Source organism: Pseudorca crassidens, chromosome 4, assembly GCF_039906515.1.
Source record: "Pseudorca crassidens isolate mPseCra1 chromosome 4, mPseCra1.hap1, whole genome shotgun sequence".
In the NCBI taxonomy this organism is placed as follows: domain Eukaryota; kingdom Metazoa; phylum Chordata; class Mammalia; order Artiodactyla; family Delphinidae; genus Pseudorca; species Pseudorca crassidens.
Genome location: NC_090299.1, coordinates 19,118,417 through 19,137,703, shown reverse-complemented (window position 1 = coordinate 19,137,703; position 19,287 = coordinate 19,118,417). Strand labels below are relative to the sequence as shown.

General features: G+C 33.0%; 1 protein-coding gene across 2 annotated transcripts in view; it reads left to right on the top strand.

The window, feature by feature from the left end:
• The window catches only part of ADAD1 (adenosine deaminase domain containing 1), a 44,991-nt gene extending 31,046 nt beyond the window's left edge, over positions 1-13,945 (top strand). For both annotated transcript variants that reach the window (XM_067734666.1, XM_067734665.1), the window contains exons 9-11: positions 7-244; positions 4,357-4,489; positions 13,832-13,945. In XM_067734666.1, coding sequence (XP_067590767.1) covers positions 7-244; positions 4,357-4,489; positions 13,832-13,945 — 485 coding nt within the window. The remainder of the gene's footprint in view (positions 1-6; positions 245-4,356; positions 4,490-13,831) is intronic.
• Positions 13,946-19,287: the final 5,342 nt, after the last annotated feature.

Sequence of the window (19,287 nt, the reverse complement as noted above, 5' to 3'; positions counted from 1 at the left end):
TTCTAGGTGATGGGAATTGCAGTGATACTAGAGGCTTAGAAATTGCTATAAAGCAACGTGTTGATGATGCACTCACTTCAAAACTTCCAATGTTTTACTTGGTCAACAGACCTCATATTAGTTTAGTACCTTCTGCATATCCATGTCAAACAAACTTGGAATATAAATTCCTGAGTCTGAATTGGGCACAAGGGGACATTTCTTTGGAGATTGTGGATGGCCTAACTGGGAAGACCACCGAAAGGTTAGCGTCACTAATTTCTTCAAAAATCACATATTAAGCAAAACAATACATTTTAATACGATTTTTAAAAACTATCTTGTTTTTTGAATACAATTTTTTAAATTGTGATTAATAATAATAATAGTTATCAAGTGTGACTATGTTGCAGGCATTGTACTAATTAAAAAACTTTTTTTCCTTATGAGAACACAGGCCTGGAGAAGTTATATAATTTACCAAAGTTACATAGTAAATGGTAGAGCCAGCATTCAAAATCAGTCTCCAGATCCTTTGTTTCTCCAGTGATCATTAGCAAATAATGTATTTGTTTTAAAAATTCAGTTTTTCCTACTGAATCTGAATGTCTGGATTTAGGGCTCCGGAATCTGTATTTTTGACAACTTTCCCAAATATTATTTATGTACACTTGAGTGTGAGAACTATTGTACTATGTTATACTGCTTTCTTATAAAAACCTTGTGGGTTAGGTGATATTGTTTTTTTTACAGGTAAAGAAACTGAGATTCAAGCTAGTTTAAATATCTTGCTTAAAGTCACCCAACTATTAAGTGACACAAGTAGGATTCTGATCTGGGCGTTTTATTTCCAAAGCCTTTGTTCTTAGCCATAATACATTATGCCTTTTAGGCATTTCTTTGTAATATCCCTGTCATTGATTATCAAGTAAAACTAAAATCCTCCTTTTAGTGTGAAAATACATTTATAATGTGGTAATGAATAATGTTAAAAGTTTAAGTGCCTAAATTTGCTTTCTTTATGAAAGACAGATTTAAATTAAGATCACATACAAATGTTTCTTGGTATGAACTCAGTCAAGCATACTATTGATTATTTCAACTAGGATGAATTATACTACTTATGCATTGAGTCAGCATTAAGAAGTGTATTTCTGTTAATAACAGACTACACACATACAAACAAAACAGGTCTTCTGTGGAAGACATTAAAAAACTATTTACTGAGGGACTTCCTGGTGCTCCAGTGGTTAAGACTCCATGCTTCCAATGTGGGGGGCATGGGTTTGATCCCTGGTCAGGGAACTAATATACCCCATATGCCTCATGGCAAGGCCAAAAAATAATAATAAAAAAACTGTTTACTGAAAACATAATAGTATAACAAAGATGAAATTAATGTAAAATGAGCTTAACTCATTTATTATGGCTAAGTGCTTGCCAGGTGATTGCAAAGAAAGCAGATATGATCTGATTATTCATCCCCAAAGCATTACATAAGGCAAAGGACACTTTAGCAATATAATCCACGAAGAAGAACAGTTCTGAGTAACTGCAGCAAATAACATAGTATCAACCTTCATAAAGCAGAAATTACAGAAAATAAAAGGATAAATAGAATACACTATTAGTTGAGGCAATAATTCACCTCTTTCAGTTCCTAGTAGATTGAGTAAACAAAACAGTAAGCAAGAATATAACAGTCTTAAATAACAATAAGGTAGATTTGATTAATTTCTTTAAAACTCTGTACCATAAAATATAAAATATACCTGCTTTTCAAGAACCTGCAGAACATTAACAAAAATTGACCATATGTTAGGCCACAAAAAAAATCTGAAATTCTAAGAAGTAAAAGTGATGTAGGCAGTGTTCTCTGATTGTGATGCAATCAAACTGTAAATAACAAAATCAGAATATTTAGAAACCACTTTCATTGGGAAAAAGAAGTTCTCCAACTTTTGGCTCAAAGAGGAAATATAAAATGAAATCACAGAATATTTAGAATATTTAGAAAACACGGATATATAGTGCATTGCATTTCAGAACTTGTAGGATATATAGCTAAAGCAAAATGAATGGAAAAGCCAATTCTTTAGATGCTTATAGCAACAAATAATGAAAATAAACAGAATGAAGAAGTTCATAAAACTAGAAATGTAAATTAAAGATCTAGAGAACTGAAGAAGTTAGAAATGATCATAAAAAAACTGATTCTGTGAAAAAAATCAGTAGCTAATCTCATATATACTAATGATAAAGGAGTAATTACAGAGGAAATTAAAAGAAGTCATAAGAAACTTCTTTGCCCTACCATGCAAATATATTTGAAAATCTGGGTGCAATGCATATATTTCTAGGAAAATATTTTTCTGAAATTGGTACAGAAGAGGGAAAAATATCTAACATTATTTTCTTGAGAAAGTTACCAAGAAGGCGCCCTACCTCTTTTTCAAAGAAAACACCATTCTGAGGTGGTTCGGATTAATTTTATAAACCTTTAAATAGCAGGAACTTCCAGTGCTATCTAAAAAGATAGAAAACATTCAAATATTTTTATGAAGCAAGTGTATCATTGATACTTAAACCTAATAGAAGATTGCTGTCCCCCTACCACAAAAGTTACAGACCAAGCTCACTTTTATATTCAAGCATAATTGCTAAATAAAATATTAGGAAGCAGAACCTTAAAATAATATATTTTATACAATAATACCAAGTGGAATTTTTTCTAGAAATGTGAGAATAAAATAATAAAAATAATACCAAATTAGAAACTCGTATTAATATAATTTGTCATATTAATTGATCTAGGGAAAAACACCATATATTCATTTTTATAAATTCTAAGAAGACATGTAATACAGCTCTACAACTACTCTAGATAAAGATACTCAATAAAAAAGGAATAGATATTTTTGTTAAGGGTAAAATATATCTTTATTAGTCCAAAAGTGCCATCATGATTAATGATGAAATCTCAGAGTCATTTCTACTAACATCTGAAACAAGACATGATTGTTTACTGTTATTGCTGTTATTTAACATGTTATTTAATGCATTTGAACAAAAGAAAGAAATGAGAGATATAAAATATTGGAAAGGAGGAGGTAAAATTACGACTTTTTGCATATGGTATCATTTTATACCTGAAAAGCCCAAGAGAATCATCTAAAAATCCACCACCAAAAAAAGGTATGATGGTGGAAAATTAATATATAGAGATTAGTACATTTCATTAATAGGCATTTATGTTAACTATTACTGCATATAAACTATCTCAAAATTTAGTGGCTTAAAACAACAACCATTTATTGCTGTTCAAGTCCTTAGGTCAACTGAGCTAGATTTGGTCGGGCTCTCCCATGTGTCTGGGGTCCACTCTAGGTCAGCTGTAGGGCATCTTGGCTGATCTTAGAGGGACAGCTGGGCTCTGGTCCATGTGTTCTCTCACCTTCTAGTAGACCAGTCTTAGGAGGCTCACATGGCAGAAGAAGGGGTCCCCAGAGAATGAAAACACAAAGCCTCTTGAGGCCCAGGCTTGGAACTGGCACATAGTCTATTTTATTCACCAAAACAAGTCACAAGGCCAGCCCAAATTCATGGGGAGGAGCAATCAGCCATAGTTAGTGATGGGAGAATCTGAAAAGTTACATTGTAAAGAGCATGGAGACAGGAAGGAATAAAGGATTTTGGCAATTTTTGTAATCTATCAGGAGAACAACTAATGAGAAGATATAATGAAGGGAAGGAGTTACAATAGCAAGAAAGCTCATGATCTGTGGACCCACTTCTATTAGAAACATAGAAAAATACATATCTATATGTGCATACATACATATATATGGAGGGTGGTGAGGTGAGTGTGTATAATTTACTTTTTTAGTGAGTCAAAATTTACAAAGAGTGAAATGTACAATTTCATGAGTTTTTATATTTATATATATTTATATATTTATATATTTATTTATTTATATACATGCCTGTGTAACCATTACCCCAGTCAGAATACAGGACATTTTCTTCATTTCAGAAAATACTTTTTTGCCCTCTTCTAGTCAATCCTTGGTAGAACCACTGTTTTAATTTGGATCACCATAGATTAATTTTGCTTCAAACAAAAGAAATGTTCCAAATATCCATCCTCTGCTTTAATTTTTAATGCAGTACTCTGATAACTTAAACTATAATTTCATAAAAGAAATTAGCTTCAGAAAGTTAAATATTCAGAATAATTTTATGTAAAAAAATTTCACTATATGCACTGTACATAATTGAGATAAATATTTGTAGATTCTGTGTTGATTTTAATCCCTACAAATGCCAACATAAATACTGAATAATGATTAGTGAATGTTTCATTCTTTTCTATTTCAGTTCCCCATTTAAAAGTGGTGTGTCAATGGCAAGTCGGCTTTGTAAGGCTGCAATGTTAAGTCGATTTAACCTGCTTGCCAAAGAAGCTGAAAAAGAAGATTTACTTGAAGCTAGTACATATCATGCAGCTAAGGTAAGTCTTAAAAGGAATGAAGCTAATCACCGAAATAAAAATTTAAGACAATAATAATGTGGTAATTTTATAATGATGATGATACATAGCAAAAGTTGAGTAAATAGTTCCTGAAAATAAGAGGTTACCATGTAGTGGTAAAATTAATTTTTAAGTGAACATGCTGGAAATTGGATATGTAAATAAGTGTTGCCCCTGAAAGTAGCTACCTCAGTATGGTGTGTACCTACTTTGACAATATTGATCAAAACCTACTGTCATACCCAGAGGAACAAAATGGTAATAAAATTTCTTATGTATATGATATTAGCTATGTTAACGATAGTATTTAAGTATTCTAAAATGATATATTAGTATATTCATATAAATTAATTTGCCTATCTTAAAATTGTGAAACACCTTTAATTTGAGTTTGTGATTTGGGCTTAAGTGATGTAGGTAGTCTTTTTCTATCTTTAAATATATATATTCTTTTTTTTAGTATTACGAACATAATTTATGTTGAGTAGAGAATTTGGAATTTTATTTTTAAGTACAGAAGGAAAATATTACTTGTAAATCCACCTACTACTCAAATATAATACTCTAATCTTGTAATGTAAGCATGTTATTTCAATTTCTTATCATGTATTTATATTTTTGTGTATGCATATATTTTAAAATATTAAGCTTATATTATATATGCTTGTTAATCTGATTTTTTCATTCAACATACTAAGACCTGAGCCATTTCATAATATGTTATATCCATGTTATCAAATTATTAAATACAAATTGTTTTTAATAACCTAATTTCAGTTTCAGTAATATAGTATTATGTGAAAGTCTCTTAATTTCACCAATATCTTAATACTCAAACTGTATAATTCCATCCTGTAAAGCAATTAATATTAACTGTAGGTTTGTTTGTATATACAAACATTTTTAAGTATAAAAGCTTACCTAGACAATTTCGGGTTTGGGCATAAAGAGGTTGCAAGTCATCTCTGTAAAAAAATATAAAACTGGACAAAATTATCAGGGGAAAAAACCCCTTCTCACAACTCTGGAAATTAACTAAAGGCAGAAAACACAATGAAAAGTGTATACTCTTGTAAAACTCTTAGAACTTTGGGTAAGAACAGCAGGAATTTGTGGCACCTTTGCCCAAAGCTGTTCCTGTTCTCTCTCCTTCCTCTCTGCTAGTCTGAACGGCAAGAACTGTAGTTTTATCAGATTGAGAATGCCACCAAAAGTAGATTTTCTGCTAGAGGGGATGAACTTGATTTGTGGCAGAGGGTGAAAATTTGTGACTTTTTCAACTAAATGTGCCAAACCTGGTAGAGGAAAATAATGGAGAAAATCAGTAACTTCGCTGGCCCAAGGTTGCAGTCCTTGGGGCAAGTGGTATACCAGTTAGTAACTTAACAGGTAGATCTTGGAAGTGAAAGAGCCATGGAAGGGTTGAGAGAAATTCTCTATATATCCTTGGCTGACTGAGAAATTACACTCATGTGCAATGCAGACTCAAGAGAACCTAGTAAAGAGTGAAAGTGTGAAATAGAACTGCCTGCAACATTAAATACACTGTACCACCCACCCCTCCCCAAATGAATTGATCAGAAAAAGGTAGAAGCCTTTTAGGTTTAAGGTGTTTGAGCATAATGTCTGCTGAAATCTTTTCCTTATCACTAAGCTATTTGTTTATCACTAAGCTTTGCAGATACAGGGTAACCCCTAGGAAGCCAGGCTAAAACATAACAAAACTGGAAAGAGACAGTACACACCATGGGGAAAACAGATCTCACAATTGCAGCAAACTTAAAAAAAATAAAACAGAATCCAGAGTTGCTACAATATATTATCTAAAAAGTCTGTTTCAACCAAAAATTATGGGATATGTAAAAAACAGGAAAGTAAAACCTATACTCAGGAAAAATAACATTCAATAGAAACTGGTTCTGAGTGGATCCCAATATTGAATATAGCAAAGGTTTCAAAGCAGCTATTATAAATATGTTCAAGTAATTAAAGGAAAATACAACAATGTTTCAGTAAGTAGGTAATCTCAGTAGAGAAATAGAAACTACAAAAAGAAAAACCCCAAATGAATATTCTAGGATTGAAACAATATATAATAACTGAAATGAATATAATTCTCTAGATGGGTCCAACAGTACATTTGAGATTGCAGGAAAAATATCAGTGGACTTTGAAGATAGATCAAAAGAAATTATTTTAAAGGACAGAATGAAACAGGTTAAAGAAAAATGAACAGAACTTCAAAGATTTGTGGAACAGTATTAAGTGTACCAACTTATGTTGGGTTGCCTCCGTTTTTTAAGTAAAAATAAAAGACACATTTTTCATTTTCACCAAGAACTTGATTGAACAACATATTCACCCTTTTGTTCCACTACCTTCTGCCATTTTTCGGGCAACTTCATAATTCCATCTTCCCAAAACTTTCTTTTCGAGTAGAGAACTGCTCTGTGTACCTTTTACAGTCTTCCAGGGAATTGAAATTTTTTCCATTAAGAGAATTTTGTAAAGAGCGAAATAAATGAAAATCCAAAGGTACAATGTCTGGTAAATATAGCAGATGAATCAGAACTTCCCAGCCAAGGTGTAACAGCTTTTGCCTGGTCATCAAAGAAACATGCTGTCTTGCGTTATCCTGATGGAAGATTATGCATTTTCTGTTGCCTAATTCTGGATGCTTTTCATCTAGTGCCGCTTTCAGTTGGTCTAATTGGGAGCAGTACTTGTTGGAATTAATCATTTGGTTTTCTGAAAGGAGCTCATAATGGAGGACTCCCTTCCAATCCCAGCATATACACAACATCAACTTCTTTGGATGAAGACCAGCGTTTGGTGTGGTTGGTGGTGGTTCATTTCACTTGCCCCATGATCTCTTCCGTTCCACATTATTGTACAGTATCCACTTTTCATTGCCCATCACAATTTGTTTTAAAAACGGAATATTTTCATTACATTTAAATAGAGAATCGCATGTGGAAATACGGTCAAGAAGGTTTTTTTTGGCTTAACTTATGTGGAGCCCAAATATCAAAGTGATTAACATAACCAAGCTGGTGCAAATGATTTTCAGCACTTGATTTGGATATTTTGAGTATGTTGACTGTCTCCCACATGGTATAACTTTGATTGTTCTCAGTGAATGTCTTGATTTGATTGCTGTCAACTTCAACTGGACTACCTGACCGTGGAGCATCCTCCAGCGAGAAATCTCCAGCACCACACTTCAAAAACCACTTTTGACACGTTTGATCAGTCACAGGACCTTCTCCGTACACTGCACAAATCTTTTTGTGCATTTCAGCTGCGTTTTACCTTTCTTGAAATAATAAAGCATAATATGCTGAAAATGTTGCTTTTTTCTTCCATCTTCAGTATTAAAATGGCTACACAAAAATTCACCAATTTTGATAAGTCTTTTTTTAAATGCATGATGATATGACAGCTGTCACATACAATCTAACAAAATTGTTTTGAATGAAGTTGAAGACAACTAAGTGATACTAGAGCCATCTTACGGAAAAAAACCAAATGAACCTTTTGACCAACCCAATGCTAGGAGTCCTAGAAGAAAAGGAGAGAGAAAAGGGATCAGGAAAAACACTTGAAGAAATTACTAAAAATAACCCCATATTTGAGGAAGAATATTAACAGATCCAAGAAGCTCAAGAAACCCCAAGAAAGAAAGATATAAAGATTCATACCTAGATACATCATAGTCAAACTGCTTAAGACCGAGACAGAGAAAATCTTGAAAGCAGCAAGAGAGAAAATAGTTATCAACCATAGACCAATACATTTAAGGCTGATTTCTCATTAGCAGTAATGGAAGCAAACCCAGAAGAGCCAAAGCAATCTTGGAAAAGAACAAAGTTGGAGGATTCACACTTCTTGATTTCAAAGCATACTACAAAGCCATAATAATCAAGATAGTATAATACTGGTATTAGTATAAACATATAGATCAATGGAATATAATTGACATTCCAGAAATAAACCCTGGCAATTATTATGGTCAAGTGATTTTTAACAAGAGTGCCAAGATCATTCAGTGGGAAAAAATAGTCTTTTCAGTAAGTAGTCCTAGGATAACTGAATATCCCCATGGAAGAGAATGAACTTGGACTTCTACCTCATACTATATACAAAAATGAACTCAAAATGGATAGACCTACGTAAGAGCTAAAACTATAAAACTCAGAGAAAAACATAGGAGAAAATATTTGTATTCCTAAGTAAGAAAAAAGGCTTCTTAGATCTGATAACAAAAACACAATCCAAAAGAGGAAAAAAATAGTATTTTAAACTTCATTAAAAGTAAAACTTTTGCATTTCAAAAATTATCATTAGGAAATTTGCAAATCATATATTTAATAAGGGACTTGTATCCAGAATACACAAAAAACTTTTGCAACTCAATAATAAAAAGACAGATGACCAAATTTTTTGAATGAGCAAAGGATTTGAACAGACATTTCTACAAAGAAAATTTTAAAATGGCCAATAAGCATATGATGTTCAACATAGTCATTAGGAAAATGCGAATGAAGACCACAGTGATATACTGCTTTACACACATTAGGACATAGCTGTAATAAAGAGTGACATTAACAAGTGTCAAGAATGTGAAGAAATTGGAACTATCATGCATTGCTGATAGGAATATAAAATGGTACATCTACTTTGGAAAACAATTTAACAGTTCCTCAAAAAGTTAAATATGAGTTATCATGTAACCCAGGAATTTCACTCCTAGGTATATGCATAAAAAAATTGAAAACACTTATCCACACCAAAACTTATACATAAATGTCTGTAACAGTATTCATAATACAGAAAAGGTAGAAACAATCCAAATGTTCATCCACGGATGAATGGATAAACAAAATGTGGCATGTCCATACTATGGACTACCATTCATCCATAAAAGGAACTCTGAAGTACTGATACATTCTACAGTGTGGGTCAACCTTGAAAATGTTAAGTGAAAAAAGCCAGCCACAAAAGGTTGCATGTATGATTCCATTTATATGAAATGTCTATAATAGGCAAATTCATAGAAACAGAAAGTAGATTACTGATTTCCAGGGGCTGTGGGGAGGAGAGAATGAGGAGTGACTGCTAATGGGTCAGGATTCCTTTAAAAACAAAAGCAAAATAAAAACATTGCCAGGTAGACAAAAATTAAGAAAATTTGTTGTTAGCAGAACTTCTCTAGAAGGAATTCCAAAGGAAGTCCTTGAGGCTTAGAAGAAATTATACCAGATGATAACAAGTCTACAGGAAGGAATAAAGAATACTATAAACAGTAATTATGTGGGTAGATATAAAAGATGTGTATATTTTTTTCTTATTTTCTTTAAAAAACCAAAGTTGTTTAAAATTATTTTAGCACTGTATTATTGAATTTTATAATGTATGTAAGTGGAGTATAAATGGCAATAATAAAGGACAGAGAAAGAAGTGGATCAATATTGGAACAAAGTTGCTATATATTAGCAGGATTAAGTCAGTATGAATCTGAAGCAGACTATGGTAAGAGAAAGAGGCATATTGTAATTCCTAAAGTAGCCATGAAGAGAACAGCTGGAAAACTACAGCTAAAGCATCAACAGAGGAATTAAAATGGTGTACTAAGAATGCATTTTTAAAAGGGCTAGAAGGCAATAAACAAGCAGAGAAATAAAGGACGCAGGACTTGGAAAATAAAGTGAAATGGCAGACATAAATCCACTATATCAATAATTACATTAAATTTGAATATTCTAAATGCTCCAGAAAAAAGACAGAGATTTTTCAGATTGGGCTAAAAAGCAAGATCCAACTGTATACTATCTGTAAGAGACACATTAAATTCAAAGACACAAATAGATTGAAAGTAAAAGGATGAAAAAAAAGACATACCAGGCAAACAATAGCAGTAAGAGAGCTGGAGTGTTTACATTAAAATCAAACAAGTACACATCAAGATGAGCAATATTACTGGAGACAAAGGGTAACGTGTTATAGTGGTAAACGGTTAATACATTAGGAACATACAACAATTATATAAGTATATGGGTATAACAGCAGAACCCCAAAATACATAAGCAAAAAATGACAGCATTTAAAGGTGAAATGGAGAATTCTACAATTATAGTTGGAGGTTTTAATGTTCCTCCCTCAGTAATTGATAGTTCAACTAGACAGAAAATCAGTAAGAATATAGAAGGCTTGAATAACACTACAAACCAACCAGACTAAACACTATACACAACAGCAGAATATACATTCTTTTCAAATACACATGAGGCATTCTCCACTATAGGCCATATAGGCCATAAAGCAAGTCTCAATAAGTTTAAAGGATTAAAATCATACAAAGTATGTTCTAACTACTATGGAATTAAATTAGAAAACAACAGAATGAAATCTAGAAATAATTATACATTTGGAAATTAAACAACTTCTAATCCACAAGTCAAAGAAGAAATACAAAGGAAATTAAGAAATATCTCAAATTGAATGAAAATGAAAATACAGCATATTAAAATTTAGAGAATATAATCAAAGAAGTGCTTAGAAATGCATAGCTTTAAATGCTTATATTAGAAAGGAAGAGAACCATAAAATCAGTTATTTAACCTTCCACCTCAAGAAGTTAGAAGAGCAAATTTAAAACAAAAAATGAGAGAATAATATAGGATGGGTTGGAAATTAATGAGATAAAAGACAGGAAAATCAATAGAAAAATCAATGAAATCAAAAGCTGGTTCATTGAAAAAAATCAAAAAAATTCATAATACTTTAGCTAGACTAAAGAACTAAGAAATAACTGAGAAATAAGAGACAACGCAAGTGATCAAAATCTTGATGAAAGAAGAGTCATCACTGAAGACTCCAAAGCTAAAATAATTATAAGGAAATACTATAAACAACCTTTTGTCAACAAATTAGACAAGTTAAATGAAACGGATGCATTCCTAGAAAGACAAATTACAAAACTTGACTAAACAGAACATCTGAATTGAACTAAAGTAAAAAAAAAATTGAATTATTAGTTAAAATTCTTAAAGAAAAGCACAAGTGCAGTTATAGGTTCGCTGGTGAATTCTACCAAACATAACAGCAAAAATTAACATAAATCCTACAAAAACTGTTTAATAAAATAAAGGAGGAGAGAATGCTTCCCAACTCATTTTATGAGGCCAGTATAATAACCCTGATACCAAAAGTGGTCAGAAACATCACAGGAAGTGAAAACTACAAATCAGTATCTCTTAGGAACATAAATGCAAAAATTATTCATAAGATATTTACAAACCAAATCCAGCAACATATAAAAAGGATTATACACCATGACCAAGGAGGTTTATTCCAGGATGCAAGGGTGATTTAACATCAGAAAATCATTTGATGTATTATGTGAATATATTCAAGTTCAAAACCCACATACTTATCTCAGTAGATGTACATAATGCATTTGACAAAATCCAACACCTATTCACAATAAAAACACTGAATAAATAAGAAATAGAAGTGAACTTCCTCAACCAGGTAAAGGGCATCACTGAAAAACTACAGTTTACCTGACAATGCTGAAAAGCTGAATACTGTTTCCCCTTCCCCCAAAGATTGCTCTCACCACTTCTAGTCAGCATGATCTGTAGGTCCTAGGTAGAGCAGCAAGGCAAGGAAAAGGAATAAAAGGCATCCAGACTGGAAAGGAAGTAGAAAAACTGTCCTTATTTCTAAATGATATTGTATGTAAAATATCCTCTGGAATCTACCAAAAACAACTGTATTATATGTGAATTTAGCACACAGTGTAAGAACAATATAGAAAAATAAATTGTATATTTATATACTAGGACTGAACACCCCAGAATTACACTTGAGAAAAAAATTTCATCCACAGGAGCATAAAAATAAACTTAGGAATAAATTTAATAAAAGAAGGTAAGACCTGTACACCAAAAATGATGAAACATTGCTGAGAGAAATTTAAAAAGACCTAAGTAAGTGGAGAGATGTACCAATTAATAGATTGGAAAACTCAGTGTTTTTAGAATGTCACTTCTCTCCTAAATAATCTATGGATTCAGTGCAAGTTCTATCAAAATCCCAGTAAGCTTTTGTGTAGAAATTGACAAGCTGTTTCTAAAATTGTTACGTAAAATCCAAAGGACATAGAAGAACCAAAACAATTTTTTAAAAGAACAAAATTGGTAGAGTACCCTACCTAGTTTCAACAACTTACCATAAAGCCACAGTAATCAAGACAATGTATTGATGTAATGATAGACATATAGATCAATGGAACAGAATAAGAGACCAGAAATACACCCACACACTTACGATCAATTGATTTTGTACAAAGGTACAAAGTAATTTAATGGGAGAAAGAAAAATCTTTTCAACAAATGGTGCTGGAACAGTTGGGTATCTGTGGGCAAGCCAGAAAATTAACTTAGACTTATATCAGTCATACAAAAACTTCAAAATGGATCATAGAACTAAAAGAGGTAAAAACTATAAAAACTTCCAAAGAAAATGTGAGGAAACATTTGTCTTCCTAGCTTAGGCAAATTTTTCTTAGATATGACACCAAAAGCACAATCCATAAAAGAAAAAATTGATGGACTCCAGAATTTAAAACTTGGATTAAGAAAATGAAGATACAAGCCACAGAATGGAAGAAAATACTTGCAAATCATACACTTGACAAAGGTCTTAGATCTAGAATAGATAAAGAACTCTTATAACTCATTATTAAGTGGGCAAACAACCCAGTTTTTCAAAGTGGCAAATAATATATACAAATGGCTAATACACATATAAAAGATACTCAGCCTGATTACTCATTAGGGAGATGCAAAATCAAACCACAATGAGATACCACTGCACACCTACTAAAATCCAAAAGACTGACTACACTGTGTGTTTTTGCGGAGAAACTAGAAACCTGTCGCACTGCTGACTGGAATGTTAAAATGGTATAAAGCACTTTGGAAGACAGTTTGGCAGTTTGTTATGGAGACAAACATATACTTACCATGTGATCCAGCACAGGTGATTTTTATTTACTTCTGTTTTCTCTATTTTCAAGTTTTCTGTAATGAGTATGATTACTCTTCTAATTAAAAATTAAGAAAAATTGTCTTTTAGGAGTGTTGGGAAGGAAAATTTTTAGTTTCAAAAACAATACTGAGGAAAATGGGAAATTAAAAAGATCTTTCTTAATTTTTAAAATGTCAAACTAAAGAAAGAAGATTAGGGCTACTTACTTTTCATAAGCCTAATTCTGCCTATATTCTATAATTCAATATTTTTTTCTTTCTGTAGCATATGTCTGGATCCTATCAAGAAGCTAAAACTTTGTTGAAATCCTACTTACAGCAGCATGGCTATGGCTCCTGGATTGTGAAATCTCCCTGTATAGAGCAATTTAGTATGTGAATTAATCCATTGTCATGTTAAAAATCATTTTTTTTCATGTGTTTTGACTACTAAAATTTTTTTTTAAATGTTGGTGGTTTTCAGCTTTTAAAATCAGAGTCATGCAACAGCAGTGTTCAGAGATTGCTGAAATTTTGTAAATATTCGTGTCAATTTATGTTGAAACATTAGGGTTTTAAATGTTTTTTAGTTTTTGAAAAATAATTACCTGCTTCATTATATAGCTATTTTGTATTTATTTTTATAGACATTATAAAGCCATTACCCTTTTGTAATTTAAAAGAATATTCATTTTCTTTTAAGTTTTTGCTTTAAAGTTATTTGTTCAGCAGAGATATTCAGCATTGTGTCCTGATATCTCACTCATTTTTTCTTAATTAAAAATTGGAATTCAAGAATATAAATAATAATTCTTACTCATTGGTTGATTAAATCAACAGACATTTGAATGTCTAATATTTGCCAATAACCATAGTAAGAAACAGTAACTAAAACATCATTTCTCATGTCAGAGAAGCTCTTGAATGCAAACTGAACATGTAAATGCAGAAAAATGTTAACCATGTTAGGGAATAATTTGATACATTAGTTATTCTAATTAATAGAGGATTATTGTAAATGCTTTAAGATTGCCTATTTTCAGGTATTCTGTAAGATTCATCCAAATGTTATTCTTTATAATTTAGATTAGTAGGGACTTCTAATAATCAATAAAAGATTATTTAGCTTTATATTTGTCTTTGTTTATACAGTTAGATGAAAGAGAAAGTTTAGTTACTCTTGGGTTAGGATATATATCTTTATTGAAGTTGGGAGTTTGTTCCATACTTTAGCCTCTTCAATCTCTTCCTTAGTTTAAATCACAGATGAATTAAGCATTGGCTCTCAGACTTTGTTCCTTTTAGCTTGGATCTTTATTAAATTTGTCTCACTCCAACTCCAACCCATATGAACTATTATAATCTCTGATAAGGTTAATGTAGGGTTTTTGTGGTTTTGGTTTTTGGATTTGTTTTTTGTCTGTTCTAAAAGTATGGTAGAGTTTAGCTGATGAACACTGAAGTCATTCTGGAAAGACATACTTACATGTCTTTCAGTAGACTAGATTTTATACTTATCAGTAGGTTGAACCATGTGAAATTGCCATTTTTATGGGGGGGAAGTAGGTCAAAAATGGTCAAATATGGGCAGTTTCATGTGGATCAACATAAATATACTGTTATTAATAAGTTCCATTTCCATCAATTAGATGATATCTAGTGCTTATTTCTCTAAATTGGCATTTCCTTCTAAAATCATTTTAGTCTCTTATCTGGGTTGATTTCCATCTACAGCTAATTTCCAGCCTTTATGTCTATTACTTTACCTCTGTTTGATAGTAAATTGCCTCTAAAAATACAACACCTTTCATCTTCTCTTGGCTCTTCACATTTGTGGGTATTCTGCTTTTGATTGACACAAAATAAGGAAAAGCACCAAGTGGTTAATATTTGCTTCTGAAAGTTTTACCTAACTAGTGAAAGGTCATATGTTAGACAATTTATTTCCTCAAGAAATTTTTAATTTTAAGGGTAAGATAAAACAAATATACCCAGCTGTTTTATAGACAGAATCTAGTAAGTGCCACTTATTTATTCAACAAGTGGTCACTGAGTGTCTCTGTGTATGTATTATGTCTACTTAACTTACATATGGTGTTGTGATTTAGAGAAAGATTATATTCTAGAGAGGGATAAGCTATATAAAGGGTAAAGGAGATGGCATTTAGTAGAAGGCAGTCATTTAGCAGAAGGGGCAGGATATAGATGTGAAACCCAACATTGGCTGTTATGACTCTTGACAATTGTAAATTATTTAATTTCTCTTAGCTCAATTTTTTATCTTTGCAAGGATGAAATTGGTACTTGTGGTTGTTATTCTTTGTTCAGTGTTGGAAGCTTAATAGAAAGGACTTCAGGCTGCCCTTCATCAAAAGTAGAAATGCTTATTATCTCTTCTATATATAATATATTGGGGTTGTACAAAATATTTTGCTTTAAGAAAAGCAAACTTTTTAATATAAATCATATGTAATGTTTAATTTGTAAGCATGCTGAGCACAATATTTGTAAGCATGATAAATACGTTATTAGTGGCAGATATTTTTCAAAGATTTTTATAAGAAAGTTAGATAATTATGAAATACTTTTATATAGAAGGTTTAGGGGTAAGCTATTTTTCAATACAGGAAAAACATTTTATTCAAAGTTCCATTTATTTTTAAAGTTCTGTTGGGAAAAGCAAACTTCTAAATTTAGACTTCTAAACCTCTACTTCTAAAGTTGTTCAAAAACCCATGAAACTAGTTTAAAGTCCCCTTTTAGCTCCAACGTTATGTTATGTTACCTGAAGCAAGCACTGAAAGATGGGTAAAATTTAGAAGGTTGAAATGAGAGAGAGAATGCATTCCACTTGGAAATTATGAAGCAAAGATTAGAGGGGAAATGTTACAGTGTTTGAGGCCAACATAGAACACTGGATGGAAGATTTGAGAAATGAGTCTAGCAGATGTTCTCAGTTTGGTAGGCAGAAGGGAGTCCTTGAAAGATTTTGTGTAGGGAAGTGACCTACAGTAAAACAGCATTTCACAACATTTTCTTTGTTTACTTTTTATGGAAATTTTCAGACATACAGAAGTAGAGAGAGTAGTACCCATCACACATGTATTATAAATCATGGCATGATTATTAAAACAATCTTGTTTCATATATACCTCCCTAAAGTAGATTATGTTAGAGCAAATATCAGACATGTTATTTCATCTGGAAATACTTTGATATGTATCTGTAAAATATGAGGACTCTTTAGTACACACACGCACGCACGCACACACACACACACACACACACACACCTGTGTGTGTATAACCACAATTCAATTAGTATACCATAAGAATTAATAGTAATTCTCTCATCTCATAAATGTTGTATATATTGTTGGAATCAAGATCAAAATTACATCCATGTATTGAAATTCAAATTTTTGTTAAGTATCTCAATCTATAGATGCCCTCTCATTTTTTTCTTTTAATTTAGTTCTTGAAAAAACTGGGTTCTTTGTTTGCAAAGTTTCCCACAGTCTCATTTTGTTGCTGTTATTGGTTATTGCTGTTATTTCTTTTGCTCTCTCGTGATTTGATGACTATCTTTAGTGTTACATTTGAATTCCTTTTTCTTTTCTTGCATGTGTATCTATTACAGATTTTTGGTTTGTGATTATCATGCAGTTTTTATATAGCAATCTATATATATACATGATGGGTTTAAGTTGCTGGTCTCTTCTTTTTAACATCTTTATTGGAGTATAATTGCTTTACAATGGTGTGTTAGTTTCTGCTTTATAACAAAGTTAAGTTGCTGGTCTCTTAATTTCAAATGCATATTAATAACTTTGCATTTGTTCTCACCTCCCATCATGATTACTGCCTTTTATATCATATTTTACATCTAATTGTTTTGTGTATCCATTAACTGCTTATTGTGGATATAGATGATTTTACTACTACTTTTAACCTGTCTGCTAGCTTTGTGTGTGGATCATTTCTTACGTTTACTGTATGTTTCCCTTAACTGATGAGCGTTTTCATTTCTTAATGTTCCTGTTTCCAGGAACATTCTTAAAGAAGTTCCTTTAACAATTTTTGTGAAGCTGGTTTGGTGGTACTGAATTCTTCTACCTTTTTCTTATCTGTAAAACTTTTTTTTTTTTCTTTTTTGCGGTATGCGGGCCTCTCACTGTTGTAGCCTCTCCCTTTGCGGAGCACAGGCTCCGGACGCGCAGGCTCAGCGGCCATGGCTCACGGGCCTAGCCACTCCACGGCATGTGGGATCTTCCCGGACCGGGACACAAACCTGTGTCCCCTGCATCGGCAGGCAGACTCTCAACCACTGTGCCACCAGGGAAGCCCTGTAAAACTTTTGATCTGCCCATCATATCTGAGTGAGAGCCTTGCCAGGTAGAGTATTTTTGGTTGTAGGTTCTTTCCTTTTATCACTTTAAATATATTGTGCCACTCCCTTCTAGCTTTCAGAGTTTCCGCTAAAAAGTCAACTGATAGCCTTATCGGAGTTCCCTTATATGTTATTTGTTGGTTTCCCTTGCTGCTTTTAATATTCTCTCTTTATCTTTAATTTTTGCTATTTTAATTACAGTGTGTCTTGGTGTCTTCCTCTTTGGGTTAATCCTGTGTGGGATTCTCTGTGCTTTATGGACTTGGATGTCTGTTTCCTTTCCCAGATTAGGGAAGTTTTTAGCTATTATGTCTTTAAGTATATTCTCAGCTTCATTCACTCTCTTCTTCTTTTGGGACCCCCTATAATGCAAATATTAGTATGCTTGATGATGTCCCAGAGGTCTCTTAAGCTGTCCTTATTTTCAGCCTTTTTTCTTTTTTCTATTCAGTATCAGTGATTTTTAACTACTCTGTCTTCTGGCTCACTGATCCATTCCTCTGTATCATTTAGTCTTCTGATGTATTTTTCATTTCAGTTATTGTATTTTTCTTCTCTTTTTGGTGGTTCTTTATATTTTCTAACTCTTTTTTAAAAACTTCGAACTTCTCGCTCTATGCGTCCATTCTTCTCCCAAGTTGTTTGATCATCTTTATGATCCCTACCCTCAACTCTTTTTCGGGTAGGTTACCTAACTCCACTTCACTTAGTTCTTCTTCTGGGGTTTTACCTTGTTCCTTCATCTGGGACATGGTCCTCTGTCACCTCAGTTTGCCTAAGTTGCTATTTGTATTTTTATGTATCTGGTAGATTAGTTATGTTTTCTGACTTTGGAGAAGTTCCCTTTGTATGAGGCATCCTATGCATCCCAGCAACACACTCCCCTCTCATCATCCGAACTATATCTCTAGGGGTTCCCTTTATGAGGGCTACAGGGTCCTTCTGTTGTGAAGGGCCTGACTATGTGGGCAGTCTTTTACGCTTTGTTGGTCCCCAGTCCAGTTGGTTGCCAGGTCTTGCCTTGTGCACAGGCTGCCGGCTGCTGGTTGGTAGGGCTGGGTCACAAGGAGGTGGCTGACTGCAGAGCCACAGGGAACCTCAGGACTAGTGCTGCCTTACTGGTGGGCAGAGGCAGGGTCCAGAAGGCTCTAAGGCTGTTGCCTGCCCACTAGTGGGTGAAACCAGGTCCTTGGGTTAGAGCCAGACTACTGGCAGGCAGAGCCAGGACCTGGAGTCTGCTTGCAGGGCCTAGGGGTCCCAGTGCTGGTGTCAGATGGCTGTTGGGGGAGACTGGTTCCTGACACAGTTTGGTAAGGGGTCTGGGGTGTCCTGAAGCTTGTGCTGGCCTACTAA